This window comes from Ursus maritimus, unplaced genomic scaffold (assembly GCF_017311325.1).
Source record: "Ursus maritimus isolate PB19 unplaced genomic scaffold, ASM1731132v1 scaffold_4, whole genome shotgun sequence".
NCBI classification, from domain to species: domain Eukaryota; kingdom Metazoa; phylum Chordata; class Mammalia; order Carnivora; family Ursidae; genus Ursus; species Ursus maritimus.
Genome location: NW_024426552.1, coordinates 67,183,585 through 67,200,890, shown reverse-complemented (window position 1 = coordinate 67,200,890; position 17,306 = coordinate 67,183,585). Strand labels below are relative to the sequence as shown.

The 17,306-nt window shown below is 45.1% G+C and overlaps 1 protein-coding gene across 1 annotated transcript; it reads left to right on the top strand.

Moving 5' to 3' along the window:
- Positions 1 to 210: 210 nt before the first annotated feature.
- On the top strand, positions 211 to 16,643 carry MUC13 (mucin 13, cell surface associated). Its single transcript, XM_008708145.2, has 10 exons — positions 211 to 1,152; positions 4,754 to 4,876; positions 5,238 to 5,344; positions 9,050 to 9,105; positions 10,114 to 10,277; positions 10,765 to 10,890; positions 11,213 to 11,345; positions 11,998 to 12,035; positions 13,501 to 13,585; positions 16,011 to 16,643. Exons 1-10 carry the CDS (start codon positions 336 to 338, stop codon positions 16,207 to 16,209), a joined length of 1,848 nt encoding a protein of 615 aa, XP_008706367.1. The 5' UTR covers positions 211 to 335; the 3' UTR covers positions 16,210 to 16,643.
- Positions 16,644 to 17,306: the final 663 nt, after the last annotated feature.

Below are 17,306 nucleotides of genomic sequence, written 5' to 3'. Positions count from 1 at the left end.
TGTGTGTGTGTTCGAAGTAGTCCTGTATTTTCATGTTTGTTTTTTTAAGATTTTATTTATTTGTTTGTCAGAGGGGGAGGGGGAGAGAGGACAAGCAGGGGGAGCGGCAGGCAGAGGGAGAAGCAGGCTCCCCGCCGAGTGAGGAGCCTGATGCGGGGCTCAATCCCAGGACCCTGGGATCATGACCTGAGCTAAAGGCAGATCCTTAACCAACTGAGCCACACAGGCATCCCATGTATTTTCATTTTTAACGTAGTCAATTATATTTGTTTTTCAGAAAAGAATGATTGAGTACTAATTAGTATTAAATAATAGCAACTGCCATTATATATTGAATGTTCTGTCTTCTGAAACTTGGTATCTCTGTTTCCCCAGCCACCCAGTTAAACTCATCTACCTCGCCTTCAAGTAGTAGTCTTCCCACAAGTAGTGCAGCTACTACCACCGTACCAAGTCCACCTAATTCTAACACCACCGTACCAAGTCCACCTAATTCTACCAGCACCTCACCAAGTCCACCTAATTCTACCAGCACCTCACCAAATCCACCTAACTCGAACAGCACCTCACCAAGTCCACCTAACTCGAATAGCACCTCACCAAGTCCACCTAATTCTACCAGCACCTCACTAAGTCCACCTAATTCTACCAGCACCTCACCAAGTCCACCTAATTCTACCAGCACCTCACCAAATCCACCTAACTCGAACAGCACCTCACCAAGTCCACCTAACTCGAATAGCACCTCACCAAGTCCACCTAATTCTACCAGCACCTCACTAAGTCCACCTAACTCGAACAGCACCTCACCAAGTCCACCTAACTCGAACAGCACCTCACCAACTCCACCTACTTCTACCACCATCACACCACCTCCATCTGCTCCTACAGTTCCTGTATCAAGTGCAGTTCCAGACTCCAATGCCACGACTACAGAAACTAAATCAACCACAACTGTAGCGACCACTAACACCACCTCACCTGTAAGTGGTAACTCAAGCTCAGCTGCTCCATCTCCAACAACACAAACGAACAATAATGGATCAATCACCACCCCAAACACACAAAATAATTCCTCAGAGGTTGTTACTTCAGTGACTTCTGGCAACGTCACTTCACCCATGATTAGCACGCCAAAACCTGGTCCCACAGGTAAGAGCGATTCCGTCCCTCAAAGACGGCTTGCTTGTAGGGTCAGGGCATTGTGGAGGATGGTAGGTAAGTGTGTTCTGCTGGTGGAGGGAAGTGGGTATAAAGACACCTAAGGTTTCCTTGACTATGAACCCCTGGAATTAAAAACTCTTGAGTCACAAAGGCTAGTAGTGATGGCAGGGACCCTACAAGATAACCCACGGTTTCATTCTGTTCTCCTTTCCTTCCCACCTGTGTCGCTTCAAGCTAGAGGTGGAAGGTTTTTGTGAACGTGAACATCATGCAAGCTACGTCTCCGGCTTCCTTCTCCCTGGGGAATTTTTAGAAATCGTTTCAGCTTCTCTGAGAAGGCCAGGTCCAAACAAGCACTCTCTCGCCAGCCCCACTGGTCTAGCTCCCCGATCTACCTAAGGAAGGAGTCAGTTCTACCCTGACTCCTTAACAGTGTTGTGAAGAATGTGACATTACGATCACAGTTTGGAGTTTGAGTTAATTCATGGAATTTGAGCCTGAGGGATAAAGAGCCAAACAGGAACAGTGCTTGAAACAGGCCTAGACATGATTGGGGCCATTGTCCAAAGGACAGATGTTTCGGGAATGCTAAGAGATGGCAATTGACCTCAAGCCAAAACTATTGAAACCACTTGCTCATTTCCCAAAGTTTGGTCTAGAATAGGGGTCAGCCAACTTTATTAGCGAAGACAAACTAGTAAATATTTTAGGTTTTGTGGGCCACAATACAGTTTCTGTTGTGACTACTCCCCTCTGCCATTTTCACATGGAAGCAGTCATGGTCAGTATACAGGAAGGAGCCTGGCGATAGACCAGTAAAACGCTATTTACAAAAACTGAAGACTAGCCAGATTTGGCTCATGAGTCATAGTTTGCCAACCCCTGGTCTAAAATAATCCTCAGATCTAGCCTTGAAATGTCTAGATAAACCCTGTCTTTCTCAGGGAAACTGAGGCCCAGCGAGGGCTACAACTTGCCCAAGGTCAGAGAGCAAGTTGATGGCCCCCTACACTGACTTCTTTTGGTTTCCCCAGTGTTTCTGACAGTTGTAAGAGATGAATGATTAAGCAGGTGGAGCCAGAGCCTGTGTAGAAGACCTGGTTCCCAGGTTGCTTTCATGTTTGAAGGGCCCACTCTGAAGACGAGGCCACCTGGGGCACAGCGGCACAACCAGCTCTACTGGAGTCAGGAAAGGGAGCTTTTCTAAGCCATTCCTGCTTCCCCGGTCATTCTCTGAGTAAGGCAGCCACCTTGTGTTCTGGCCTGATCACTAGCTTACTGTGGGGAGGGAGCAAATCACTTCTCTCTTGGCTTCAGCCTCCCCAGCCAGCCGTAATAAGGTGTGATGGACTAACGAGCCACCGAAGTCCCTTCCAGCTGTACCATCTTGTGCCTTTACTCCTGGCGCACACACAACCAGTGGACAGGTCTGCCCTTCATTGCTGGAGAGAAAGCATATACCAGGAGTTACTTGTCTGGTATATCCTGAGTGGAGTTGACTCAGTTTCTTCCCTGGGATTTTCCAAACCATCCTTGCTTCCTTACAGCTGAGGCTTTTTAAAAACCCCTTTCATTTTACTTAAAATAGTAACTCATGCCTTTATGAGATACTGAGCAAGCTTGCTTTTGTCCCAGGAAGGCTTTTTTTTTTTTAACTCTTTAAAAAAAATTTTTTTAATGGACTTTATTTTTTGGAGCAGTTTTAGATTCACAACAAAATTGAGAGGAAGGTACAGAGATCTCCCATATATTTCCTGCCTCCACAAGGGATAGCCTCCCTCATTATCAACATCCCTCACCAGAGTGTATGTTTGAGACAACTGACGAATGTTCCCTGACACAGCATCATCACCCAAGTTGCACAGGCTACGCCAGGGCTCCTTGTTGCTGCTGCACATTCTATGGGTTTGGACAAATGAGGAATGACGTGTATCCATCATACAGTATCAGAATACTTACACTGCCCTACCAATTGACTGTGCTCTGCTTACTCATCCCCTACCCCCTCCCCAACCCCTGGCAACCAGTGATCTTTTTACTATTGCCATGATTTTGTCTTTTCCAGAATGTCATGTAGTTGGACTCACATGTTAGTCTTTCCAGGTTGGCTCCTCTCACTCAGTACTATGCATTTAAGACTCTTCCATGTCTTTTCATGGCTTGATGGCTCATTTCTTTTTGACTCTGAATAATATTCCACTGTCTGAATGTACCATGGTTTTATCCATTCACCTACTGAAGAACATCTTGGTTGCTTCCAAGTTTTGGCAGTTACAAATAAAGCTGCTGTAAATATTCCTATGCAGGTTTTTGAGTGGACATGTTTTCAGCTCCCTTGGGTAAATACCAAGGAGTGAGCTTGCTGGTAAGAGTGTGTGTAGTTTTGTAAGAAACGGCCAGACTGTCTTCCAAGGTGGCTGTACCATTTTGCTTTCCCACTAGTATGAGCATTCCTGTTACTCCAGATCCTCATCAGCACTATTTTATTTTTTATTTTTTAATGAAAGTACATTAGACCCACAGTTATGGAAGGAAAGAAGCTTAAACAGGGCAAAAGTATTTGCAGCAAGCACTAAATCTCCCTCCTAGCCTAAACCTCTAGGATCCAGACCCCTGTTCCCTTCTCGTATCTTTCTGCAGAGGGAAGTGTGCAAATACGAGCATACCTATCTGTACGCTTGTACATAGTCTCCTCTTTTTCACAAAAGAGGATGCTCGACATACTGTATCTTATATATAGCTTTTTAAAAAATCAACAATTTCTACTTATAGGTTCATAAGAACATTAACACCTCTTGCTCAGTCATTCCGTCTTTTCTGAAGTCAAAGCTCAGAATCATTTCATTTGATGGAGAGGGAGAAAGTGGCCAGACAAGACAACCATTTTCCTCTGACCTAACTCCACTCCCTGTTCCTGCCACTTCTCCAGAGAGAGGAAAAGATGCTGCACCCTGCCCAGTCTGAGAGCACCAGCCAATGGTGTAGAAACCATTGCAATAGTTCTCACCATCCATTCAAGTCATCCACTCAGAAAGCCAGGGGGTGGAGTATGCCCTCATCACTTCCTCTGAGAATTTTCACTGAGTTAATCTGCAGTGTCCCCTTACCATCCTTTTCCTTTCTTCATGTGCCTGTATACCTTGTATGCTAACCCAAATAGAATACCTCATTTCTTTTGGGGGCTTCCTGCCTGTCCCTCCCTATAAGACAATTACTCATACTTCCCTAGAAAATAGGTGCTTTCTTTCAAATGGAACAAGGAAGCCCTACCTAGTGTGGGAGGCCCAGATATTAAGATTCTGGAGGATCCTTGAGATCCAAAGATGCTAAAGATGGAATTAGGAGACTGCTGTCTCTCCGAGCAGACTCTTGGCCACCAACCTCTGCCTTTACTGTTGGCAAGCACCTGGCTCCAGAATTTCCGTAAAAGACTCCCTAGAGGCATACGCTCTTCTAAGGGTGTGTGTGGAATAACACAACCAAGGAATAGAACGTGCCCAGGAGGGAGGCATGATGATTTTAAAGTCTGTTTCTGGGTGGAACCTGTTGTCATTCTGTAGATTTTTAATCTCTTTTTCCTCTCTCTCAGTTCCCAGCAACCCTTGCCAAGGCGCTCCCTGTAAGGATGGTTCTTCATGTGTTAGCCTGAATAATACCTATTTTTGCCTGTGTTCCTTTGGATATTACTATAACTCCTCCACATGCAAAAAAGGTGAGTTCCAAGGGATGAAACCTGCAGAGCTGCCTTTCAGACCTAAAGTGGATTAGAAAATGCAAAATAATTAAGAGAGCCTCCAGAGTAGTAGACAGAGAGGATAATTTATAGGCAGCAAAGGCTCCATTATGACAGTGTAAACTACGCATGAAAAAAAAGAGCTGGGAGAAACACACCAAAACAAAAATGGTTGTGTTGGGGTGGGTGAGAGTTGGGGTCACATTTTTCATCTTTCCAGACTTCTGTGATATCATCATATAATGTTTAGAATTTTTAAGAATAACCTATATTTTAAACAAAATGGAAATTAACCCTCTTTACATTAAATGTTAATAAAAAGATTCTGCTTAAATTTCAGGAAAGTTATTCCCTGGAAATGTTATAGTAAAAGTATCAGAAGCATCTGGTTTGGGAGATGAAAATTCTTTGGTCTATCAAAAATTACATGTTGAAATTACTGATTTTGTAAGTATTTTCCAACCTTTCTTCCTATATAAGTGTTCTTCATTCTAACACTTTCTTGCAGCATGTGGGACTGGTGTTCAGGTCGCACACACTGGCACAGCTATCCCATCACTGAAACAGTGGAAGGCACCCTTAGTGGTTGTAAATTGCAGCTGTCCTGAGCCCCCTGGTGGCTGGTTGCCCAGGCCGCTCCTCTGGGACCCTTGGGCCTCCCCATGATCCTGCACCTAGATGGGTAACACCCAGCATAGCAGAGGGCCTTTAGACGCTTGCTCCAGCCATGCCATACCCATTGATACAGATGCTATTAGAATTTTTTTTTTTTTTAAGTTGCCATGCACAGCATGGAGCCCAACTTGGGCTTGAACTCATGACCCTGAGATCAAGACCTGAGCTGAAATCAAGAGTCGAACGTTTAACCAACTAAATCACCCAGGTGTCCCTATAATATTTTTAAATGGACACATAAATAGAATGATGTTTTAAAATAAAATTATTCTCATAATCGAAGAGAAGAAATTGAAGATTTTTTTCCTTTGTACAATCAAATTTGCATACATTTTTTTACTACTCTGGCTTTTTTTTTTTTTTTTTGATGTTTGGTAAAGGAAATCTATTTGAATTAATATCTGTTACTTTTTTGCACTGTTGAAAATGTCAAAATGAGCAATAGCTTCATTTCATTGATGGTTGTGAGTGAATGTGTCAACATGAAAAGGGGTGGAAATCTCCATTCTGGAACCACAGATGTTAGATATGAAAGAGCTTATAGAGGACATCCAGCCAATGTTTCTGAAAGTAGTTTTTAAAGGGAAAAAATAGTAGCCTATAAATATGTCTTAGAACCCTAAGTGGAGAAACTCTTTTAAAATCTAAGGAAGACATTGAAGACCGTATCTTTCAATTCAGACTTACTTCATTACAAAAGAGTTTTGCTAGCAGAATTGGTAGAACATAAAACATCATTGTCCAGATGATTTACAGATAGCACAGAGAGAGCTAGTACTCATGACCAAACAGCCCGTGCCTGGCGCTGCTAGGATGAAGACCATGGCTTTAGGAGCCCGGCCTTGGTCCCTTGTCATACCACCTGAGCACGACAGGCAGCTGGCCATGACTTACCCTCTTACCCTGGACCCACATTCCAATTCATCCACTTGGATGATATTTGGTACATTGAGGATAGCAACATCACCGTGTTCCTGTTTCCAGGGAACCCCTCTGTTGTCTGGTGGCTTTACTGAGCAGGGGCCACTATGTCCCCCAAGCTTGCTTTGGGTAGGTGTGTCCAAAAGACCCCTCCTGCCACCCGAGTATGCCCTTCAGATACCAATTTTAGGACTTGATCTCAGTCAGGTCTTGATGATTTCAGAGGAACCAGGGAGGGGATAGAGCATTCTTCTAATTTCCAGGAAGCTTTTCTTCTGAAGGGGATAACAGAACTCTTCTGCAACTCCCTAGAGACAGGAAAAGAGAGGCCATTGACTTTCTTCAGAGTCCTCCTAGCAGACTTTGTAGCCCCGGGGCAGTCCCAGCTCAGGCCCTGTGACTTCTCACAGCGTCAACTGTCTACCCAGCTGGATCCAAATGGACAGTCTGCAGGGGGATTTGCGTTATGTGCCTGGCATTTTATGTGCAATACTTCAAATTCTCAGAATAGCCCTATAGGGAAGATGGTCCTATAGTGCTATTTTGCTGATGAAGCTACCAAGGATCAGGAAGGTTAAGTGACTGCAGGTCACCCAGCTGAGGAGCGAGGAGGTGGGGATTTGAACCCAGACCTGCCTGACCACAAAGGCGCTTCTCGAACTCCTCACCTGCTGGCTGTGTTGTTTGGATAGCTCCTGCCTTCTTGTCCAGACTTACAGCTCTTCAGTTTGAGTATTGTCTATCCCAACATCCTCAAAGGGTGACCTGGAAGATTTAAAAAAAAAAAAGAGAGAGACACTTTCTCTTATGCCAGATGCTAATTTTGAAATATCTTTTCTTTGGGAATAAGAGAAATAAATGGATAGTGGTCAGTAGGCAAATGAGAGGGACCTTGGAGGTCATCCAGTGAACTTGTTCCTAAGTAACTCCCAGGCCTCTGATGGTTTACAGAAATACCAGCTATTCCTAGCATTTAAAAGAATTAAAAGGCATATAGATGTATTCTGGATATAAGGCTACCCAGATGAATTAGGGCATCAAATTTATTTGAATTTGACGAGAATAAAAGAGAAATAACTTAAAATCTTTCTAAAATAACATTGGTTGCCATGGTCTTTTAAAGCATTGGGTCACCATGAGGAGAAAAATAATAAAAAGTCATGTATTATAAAAAGGTTGCATCAACTCTGTTCAGTGCTCATACAGTAAAATACTGAGGCTGGGGCCCACAGAGGGGAAGACATGTCCAAGATCATGTCTTTCACATTTAATTCATTTGGTCATCAGTCAGCCAGTGTTTATGGAACATTTCCTGGGGATTGCCCTGGGCTGAGTGCTGGGGGGTGGGGTGGGGGAGGTTGTGTCATCAGAAAGAGAAAACAAACCCCATTCTTTGCATTAATGAACTTACGTCCTCATTGGGACCCTCCCCCCTGCTCCACCTCACCCCTGCCAGAGGTTCCAGCTTTTTTAGCGAGAGAGGGAACACAAGCAGGGGGAGTGGGAGAGGAAGAAGCAGGCTCATAGCGGAAGAGCCTGATATGGGGCTCGATCCCATAACGCCAGGATCACGCCCTGAGCTGAAGGCAGGCGCTTAACCGCTGTGCCACCCAGGCGCCCCCAGAGGTTCCAGCTTTATTTCTTGCCCCTTGTCTGCAAGTCTCTAGAGTTGTCTGCTCTAGTAAGACGTACCCGTGCTGGAGCCCCTTCCAGCTCCCAAAGCCATGTATCATACAGTCCATCTCATTTGATAATCGTCATAGCCCTGTGTGGTAGGAATTACTGTTATCTCCAGGTTTCCAAGGACAAAGGTGAAGTTCACAGCAGATGTGCAAAGGCTGACATGGAGAAATTTGATTTGAGGTACTCTTCCAAGTTCAGCCTGCTCCCTTTGAGCCACGATGCTTCTGAACATTCGTGTGTAAGCTCCTTCCTCCTCTCCGGCCTGGCACCACTTCCTAAAATGCTTTAAGGCTGGTCTCCTTTATGAAGCCCTCCCTGGATCTCGGCAGCCAGAAGAGAGTGCCTTTGAATTTGTGTGGTAGATTGTGGTGCCCTGTGGTGCTCACCTCTCCCCACTTTCACGGTATAGTCCCCTGACTCATCACAGGACAGGACCCACCTGTCTCTGCCATCTCTGTTTCTGGCATGAAGCCTTGGCAAGGTGGGCAATTAAATGAGTATTCCCTGGGAAAATTGATGAGTGCACGAAGCATGCTTATAGAGAAATCTAACAAACACGCAAACCAAATATGCAGAACTTCACAGGGACTTGGAAAACACAAACTGAATAAGCAGTCACCTTATTTTTAAAAGTGTGATCATTGTTTCGGGTGCCTTAGGTCTTTTTCCTGGATAACTCTGTCATACCAGAATCGTATTGTTTTAGAACAATTATCAGAGGTGTTAGAGCCCATGTAAGGGACAGATTGCTGTGATGAGCCATGTATACTTTTCCAAATGAGGTTAGAAATGTGTTTGTGTGAAAATTTAGACATAGTATCACATTTACCCTCTCTTTGCGGTGGTTATTAAGTCTGTTCTCCTCCTCCACAGTTTAAGAACACGTTTGATAATTCTGATTACGGACAAACTGTAATTGAGGGAGTAAGGTAAGTTTGCGATGGGCCGATGGGATACTTGGAGGCAGGTATATGTTTGCCTGACTTCCAGTCTCCTCTCGAGTTATCTGAGGCCCTCCAGTGGCAAGTCACAAGAAGAGGTGGTCAGTCTGAGCGCTGCAGAGGGCTGTGCTTCCGATGTCGCATGGGCCCTGGCCTGAATGGGCAGGCTGTAGCTTGGGGCAGCAAGATGCTGTCTGTGATTGGCTCCTTAACAACTTGGACACAAGGCCCAGGGTATCACCTAGACCAGTTTGTTTGGTTTCATTCCTTGGCTAAAGCCACACCTGGTCAACCCTAGAATGCGCACGGAGGGGTCAGGGAAGAGTGAATGGCTCACAGACATCTCTTCTGTCACGGCGCGGTGGGGGGGGGGGGGAAGTGAGGGAGACCAGCAGTGAGTTCTTTCTGCAGGAAGAACAAGCAATTATTGGGCATATCAACATGCAGTGGCCAGTGTTGGATGCTAGTTAGGGACCCAAAGAGGAAGGGGAGTCTCAAGAAGTTAGTGATTCCATCTTGGCCTTTCCTGAAGCATATTAATACACATGCACTGCAGGCCAGGGAAAGAATGTTCTAAGATGAATGGAGCTATACAGAAAAAACAGCCCTAATATACCAGCTCAGCAAGAGACCTACTCTCGATTTTCTACAGAAAGTGACAAGTTACTGTTTCAGACGTTATCTGTTCTACTTCTGGTTAGCTCCAGGCTTCTGGCTCCTAAAATGGATTGTCCGCAACTTTTCTCAATATCCTCCAACAGGACACGGTTTAGCTAGAGTTCGCCTCTGAGCACACGTCAAAGAGAGCTAGATCTCTGGGCCTATAAATCGCCATCTTACTGCACCCCCAGGCCCCCTTATTTGGGCCCCAGGTGCAGATATAGGGCAGTGGGTCAGGACTAGAGCTGGGAGACTGGAGAGTCTGGGAGTTTCTTGGGACTGGTCTGTGGATCCTTTGGTTCAGTTCATCAGGCAATGGATTCATTTCATTTTCAGCATCTCTCCTTCAGCAAGATCAGAAGTGCGTGCTGGCGACAATGATGTTGTGGTAGAGGTCTTAAACATCTTCATAGAAACTACAAAAGAAAATGAGAACAGTGTGTCTGAAACAATTAGAAAAGCAATTCAAAACAGCATGGTTGGCATTACGGGATATACTAGTAAGCATTCAATACTTATTCTTCGAAGTTTCCTTGAAGACCTATCTTTTTGTAAACATTTCCATCCTCTGTGAGAAGGGGGCAAGAAAAGCAGGAGACTTGAATCCACAGATGGGCCCAGTTCCAGTTAACCAGTCATTCCTCCTCCTCCCTTGGTTCTATTCCTTTCCAGCCCCACCCCCCAAGTCATCACACTGACCATTTTGCTCCTCTCTTTGGAAGGTAGGAAGGTAGGAAGAAGGGAGAAACAAGAAGGCTTTATACCAAGCTGTAGCTTCCAAATGATCCCAGAAAGCCTTCCTTGCCCTGTTTCCCCTTAGCCTGACCTGCCAGCCCCCAGCGCAGCTGGAACAATTCACTTTTGCTGTGTTACAAATCACCGCCAGGCTTAGTAGCCTGAAAGAACAACCATTTCTTTATTGCAATGCCATAATTCCCCTCCCTGTTGTCTTGCTGACTGTATTTTTGAATTGTCTGTGCCTCTCAGATCAAAGTCTGTGTGATTATTATGGTTGTGAAAAGGAAAATGAGCAAGACGACTGTAACAGCGGTTCGCTGTGTAAATGCAAGGAGGGAATGGAAAGACCTAACGCCCAGATCCCTGTGTGTGTTGGTGAGTGTTTCACTTTCTTGTAAATGTTCTTCACAATGCCTGCCTTTTCTCCTTTTGCATTTGCAAAATACAAGCTTTAGTGCTCGTTTCCGTGTACATTCCAGAGTCTGAGGGGTGTAGATTTGGGCTTTAGAAACAAGGACCTGGCGAGGAAGCCCATGGGCGTCTTCACAGGGAGCGTGTCGTGCATGCAGCCAGGGAGCACCTTACTTTACCCAGAAAAAGCAATATTAGAAAATTGTGTTCTGTGACATATCACTTTGGGGTTGTTTCTGAAAATAGGGGTTGTTTCTGAAAATAACTCAGAAATTTTCTTTTGAAGCTTCTGCTCAAAAGTGTTCTGACACCTGCAACGCAGACCACAATAAGCAGTGCTTAGTGAACAAGGACGGCACGAACGCCGAATGTGTGTGCCTGTCAGGCTACAAGGAAGATGCTCATGGGATCTGTCGAGAGTAAGAGAAATCACTCCTTTTTCATCTTACCACAACGGGAGCTAGACACAGAGGATAGAACTTACAGACATGGGTTTAGGGTCAGGATGTTGGACTGCTGCCATACATTGGTAGGTATAAGAGCACGTGCTCATCGTGTCATCGTCATCAGCATCGATCGTCCTTAAACGTCTCTGTGCTGGGAACCGTGCAAGGAATACGTGTCACACAGCCAACATAGTCAGGAACGAATTCGTTCCCCACTTGCCGGGGAGCAAAGTGAAGCTCAGAGAATGTAAATAACAAGCCCCAGCTCACAGGGCAGAATTAAGTGGCAGAGCCATGTGGCCTTGCAGCCGAGGGGGCCTCACCATGCTCCGTGCCTCTGGGCTTCAGCTTAGTTTGAGCTGAATCTTCCTGAAGTTCAGAGGATGGAGGGTTCAGTCGGTAGGAAATAGGACCGCTTGGAATTGTGTCCCCTCTTCAGCCTTCCAGAGCTCCATAGAAGGTGTTCACTTGGAAGAATGGGAGGATAAGGAAGAAAAGAGGAAGAGAAGGGGGGGAGGCAGGTAGAATGAAAGGAAGATAGAAAGGAAGACATGGCAGTTGGGTGGGAACTCGGATGTGCTCCCCACAGAGACTCTGTACCATGGTTTCCATTATTATATTTTAGGTGTGCATTTGGCTACAGCGGAGTCAACTGTGAAGACCGTGAGTATAAAAGTTTTGCTTTGTTATTAAGCTTCTGAGAAATACGGGATACATGCTGAATACAGGACTCCAAAGTTTTCGGCTCCCTTCATAAAGACTGAGAAAATCTGCCTGTGGTTTATATTCTGGGTCATGCCATCCCATGCCTGCCTTTAGGTCATGGGTAGCAGCACCCCAGTTACAGAAAATAACAGAACCTAGCCCAAGAGGTGGGCTTTGGACTTGGCCAGACCAGAGGAGGGCGTCCTAACATTCTATTCATTTTCTGTTACTAGCAAGGATAAAAGACCAGTATATTCCCCAAATGTTTGTGATCGTGGGAGAGCAGAACTAAAAACCATTTAAATACGCAAGTCCTTTTGTCCCAGAGCTGTTTACTAGCTTGTGATTTGTTGTTGCAAGTTCAGTTGGTTCGTTCTCTCCCACACCCCACCCCCACCGGATTGAGACAATACTAACTTTATATTTTTAATTATATTTTAAATTTTATATAATGAATTAAAGACTGATGATCTGACATGAAGGAAGCATTACTGTTGGCCTCTCAGCGAGCCACAAAGTTAGTGATGAAAAAAGCTCTCGATTTCTGCTGTATTTTGTTGCAAGGCTGGATTTGCTAAGTCTTTTCAGTCTGCGCTTTCACACCTACAAAATGAGAGGCTTGGATCAATGACCTTTGAGGTCTCTTCCAGACATGGTCTATGCCCCCATGAATCCAGGGTGGTGGTGGCATATATGGCAGTCATGAAGCAGAAAGAGTGTTCTAGTACAGCCCTGTCCAATAGAAATGTAATGGAGCTTCGTATTTAATTTCAAATTCTAAAATTCTAAGTACATTTCTTAAAGAGAAATAAGTGAACTTGATTTTAACATTTCATTTCACTTCATATATCAAAAATATTTTTCAATATATCATCAGTTATTCATGAGAAATTTTAGTTTTTTTCCTTCATACTGTGTATTTGAAATCTGCCGTGGGCGCTGTAAGCTCAGGCCACCTCATAGCCACATTGGCCATGCTCAATAGTGCCAGCCAGAGCAGATGGAGAGGAGGACAATGGGCAGCCACCAGCTCTCCTCTCACTGATTGTATCAAGCCTTTGCGAGTGACAGATTTAACTCCAGCCTAGTTCCCCCTGCGTATCAGCAAGGTCAGAGTGGGCAGGCAGAGGTTAGGAAGGGATGTGCCCCTCCGTTGAGATCTCATCTCCCACAGAGCCCAGGAAGGCCCTGTTCCCGACCTGCCCACCGTGGCCTCCTCTATGTTTATGGTTTTAACTGGCAAGCAAGCCTCTTCCGATTGGGTTCTAAAGACGCAGTTGTGGGGGTGGCGCTAAAGGAGACGAAAGAACCACCGCCTGATTGTCTTCACAGCCAGGAACAGCTCAGAATACAAGTACCTGTGCAGTAGACAGTGGGGGCTACTTGCGGGAGGCTGTGCCTACTCTTTGCTTTTCCTTTTCAGAATTCCAGCTGATCCTCACTATCGTGGGCAGCATTGGCGGTGCCCTCATTCTCTGCCTCGTGATAGCATTGATCACCATAGCAAGGTACGGAGTGGACGCGTCCCTTTCGCTAGAGCACAGCACCGCCAGCATCAGGCTCGGGATTCTAAACCTACCCAGCCTTGCCTGGGGCAAGAGAAGGGGGAGATAAGGCGAGACCTCTCTTAATACTGTTGGCTTTTTCCCTTACCTTCGTTTGCTTTGGCTTATATAAGCCATACGTGATTATTGAAGAAAACAGAAAAATGTGTAAAGGAGCACAATTTAAAAATCACTCACAAAACTCACTACCCTGAGGCAACTAACATTTTGGCATATATCTTTCCAGATTTTTAAAAATTTTTTAAAAATTTTATTTATTCATTTGAAAGAGACAGAGAAAGCGCAAGTAGAGGGAGAGGGAGAGGGAGAAGCAGACTGCCTGCTGAGCAGGAAGCCCAACATGGGGCTCGGTCCCAGGACCCTGGGATCATGACCTGAGCCGAAGGCAGATGCCTAACCGTCTGAGCCACCCAGGTGCCCCTATTTTTTTCTTTTTAAATGATATAGACATAATTTTCTTTGTGTGGGGTTTTTGTTTTTTGTTTGTTTTTGGGTTTTGGTGGGGTTTTTGTTGTTGTTGTTGTTTTAGAGAGCACATGCGGGGTGTGGGAGGGGGGACAGAGAATCCCAGGAGCATACAGCCCCATTTGGGGCTTGATTTTATGACCCTGAGATCATGACCTAAGCCAAAACCAAGAGTCAGACACTTAACCAACTAAGCCACTCAGGTGCCCCATCCTTTGTGTTAAAAAAAAATATATTGTTAAGGTTTATTTTTGCTTAATGTTATAATGTGACATAACAGCCATTTTCTGATGTCACTGAAGCTCTCTGTTAGCAGTTTTCAACCCTACTGATGCTGTCTAGTATCATTCGTCAAGGCCCTGGGCCCAGGACCCTGCGGTCGCGGGCCTAACATCAGCTTCAGTTGAGCCCCGTGGCTTGTTCTCTCCGCAAAGCCATTTCACAGCCTGGTGCCTTAAGTGCTCTTCCTAAGAACTTGAGTAGAGTCCTTTCATTTATTCAACAAATATTTAGATAAAGTTCAGGGAGAGAGAACACTATTATCATTTTAAGTGGTAAAAATAAGCTACTTGTTTGTAACATTTCGCTCATATCTTATATTTTGGCAAAATAGGTATTTTTGCACTGTAACGTGAGAGGATAAATCAGTTTTGTTTCTTCTTCTTTTTTTTTTTTTTACTATTCCAGTTTGATATTAAATCTTCCCAAAAGCCTTTGTTATAAGGATGCAAAGCTGAGAACCGGAAATGTGACCTTCCCTTTTCTAGGAAGATGGCCAGAACATTCTGTTCTGGAGCAAGGCTGTCTCCTCCTTTCTTAGGAGGATTACCTAACTGTCTTCGGTCTCCAGCATCTTCAGGGGCTTGTGGAACCTTGTGACCCCAGGACAGCTATGTTTCTCAGCTCCTCCTTCCTGCTGCAGAGCTAGGGCTGCTCTTGGTTCAGCCTCAGTTTCATGATTCTTGGGAACACATCAAGAATTATAATTGCTTGCCCATTTCAAAGGGAATGAAGCCCCTCCTCTCCTCCTCTTCTCCTCTCCTCCTTTCCTTCCTCAAAAGGCAGGAACTTCATTGTAGGCTGGGCTGGGCTGCGACTGGGGTCACAGGGTGAGCGGGTCTTCCCTTACGACATTTCCGGTGGGCGGTGGTCATCCTGGGAGTGCCCTGTGGGCATCACAGATGCAGCCAGTCCAGTCCACATGCCAGAGGTCCTGGGTGCTGTAGGGGCAGGTCTGTGGGCCAGAAGGCAGAAAGGGTTGTGGTCAGAGTTCATCGGGGGCAGATACCTCCCTCGCCTCCAAGTGCTTCCACTTGAGGTCCTTGAGGGGCTACAGCAGACCCTGGGAAACACCTTGTGCTCCTTGTAAGACCTCTCTATTCCTTGAACTTGTTTTATTGACTGAGGTGCTTCTATAGACGTTGACTTTGCTTGAGTGAAAAATTGTATCACTGATCATCTTTTCTCTCTGACTTCTATGGTTGTTTCCATATATAACTCAAAAGCACACTTAAGAATAGTAACATGAGCAATACTTGCATGAGACCAACGGGACTGGATGGCATTGTTGGATCAGTGTTAGTGTTCTGGTGTTGATGGTTATGGAGGGCTTGTGAGGAGACTGTCCGAAAACTTAGGGAGTGGACACTGAGTGAAGTAGTGAAGTATTATGGGTAGTGGGGCATCAGGTCTAAGAACTTACCCTTCATGGTGCAGAAGTGGTAACAATTGGGGAATCTGGGTGAGCGACGCATGGAAGCTTTGTGTAATTTTTGGTTTGTACCTTATATGTAAATTTGAAGTTATTTCAAAATTTGAAAATATTTTTTGAAAAAGAATACTAACATTTGCTTCAAGGAACTTTCTGCCATTATCAGATCCTAATTCTTGTTACCATTTATAGCTCAAAGAACAAAAACAAGAATATAGAAGAACAGAACTTGATTGAGAACGACTTTCAAAATCTGAGACTGCAGCAGACGACAGGCTTCAGCAATTTCGGAGCAGATGGAAGCATCTTCCCTAAAGTCAGGGCAAATGTCTCCAGTCAGCCACAGAATCCCTATGCAAACCAGAGAAGCATGCCCCGCCCTGACTACTAGGTGAGTCTGTGGGCTGGGGTGGGAGTGGAATGCCCAGGGCAGAGCAGGGACCAGGCCATTTATCTTCAAGTCCTGGCTGCAGGCTTTTTTGTTTTCGTTTTCCAATCCAAAGAGAAAGATAGATGACACCCCCTCCCGTTGTGTTTTTGTTTTTGTTTTTGTTTTTTTTGCTCCCTCCTATTGTTAAATGGCCACCACTTGGTCCCTAACACTGACCATCTATGTGACTTTAGACACATCACTTAATTTCCCTGGCCTTCTATTTCCTCAGCTATAAAAAAGAAAAACAATTTAGATGCCCTTAAGGTCCCTTTACATTATAAACTTCCACGGATATGACTCTGGTCATTGTGGTGACAATTCCCAGGCGGTTTGAGGACCTAGGACTGAGGTCAGGCCTGGGAAGAAGTGTTGGATGTAAACATGGTTCTGTCCGATCCTTCTAGCCTGCCCATAGCAAGGCAAATCTTTCCTTTCCTCCCCCCAGACTTCAAGGCATAACCCAATCCATTTCTACGGAGGTAAGGCAAGTTAGGCTGGTGCTATTTTATTTCCCTTGGGAGGACTTTCAGGAGCATAGCTTGTATTCATTAGATTTGTATTGGATAATTGTGCTCACATTGCTTAGTGGGGTCTGAATGAATCTTTAAGAAGCAACTTTGATGGGGACGGGAGCCAAGGGGACTGAGCTAGAAGGAAGGAAGGCGATGAGGGAAGAGAAAAAGAGCCAGAGAAGAGAGAGGTTAAAAGAAGAACAGCGAGGAGAGAAGGGACTTCCTAAAGAAGGAAGAACAGAGGAGGAAGGGAAAAGGGGGAGGGGTGGGGGGAAGCCTAACCAGAAGAGTTGAAAAATAAAGAGGATGAAGGAGGCGAAGAATGCAGGAGGGTGGCAGAGGGGGCTGAGGGTGGGGCAGAGGCTCCGCGTTCTCTGTGCATTCACTTCTGCAGACTTCCCCAGGCGAGCACACTGCCCGCTGAGGGTCTTAACGCACTATGACCATTCTGGGAAACCCTGGCTTATTTCTGGTTTGAAATCCCATGATTTATTTTGCACATAAAGTTTCCTTTAGTCATAGAAGTCTAATGTTTCATGTGTG

Coding starts and splice junctions, on each gene's coding strand:
- MUC13 (XM_008708145.2), top strand. CDS start 336: ATGTTCTGTCTTCTGAAACTTGGTATCTCTGTTTCCCCAGCCACCCAG. Junction 5,345..9,049: donor ATGTTGAAATTACTGATTTT/GTAAGTATTTTC, acceptor CCTCCTCCACAG/TTTAAGAACACGTTTGATAA. Junction 10,278..10,764: donor TGGCATTACGGGATATACTA/GTAAGCATTCAA, acceptor TGTGCCTCTCAG/ATCAAAGTCTGTGTGATTAT.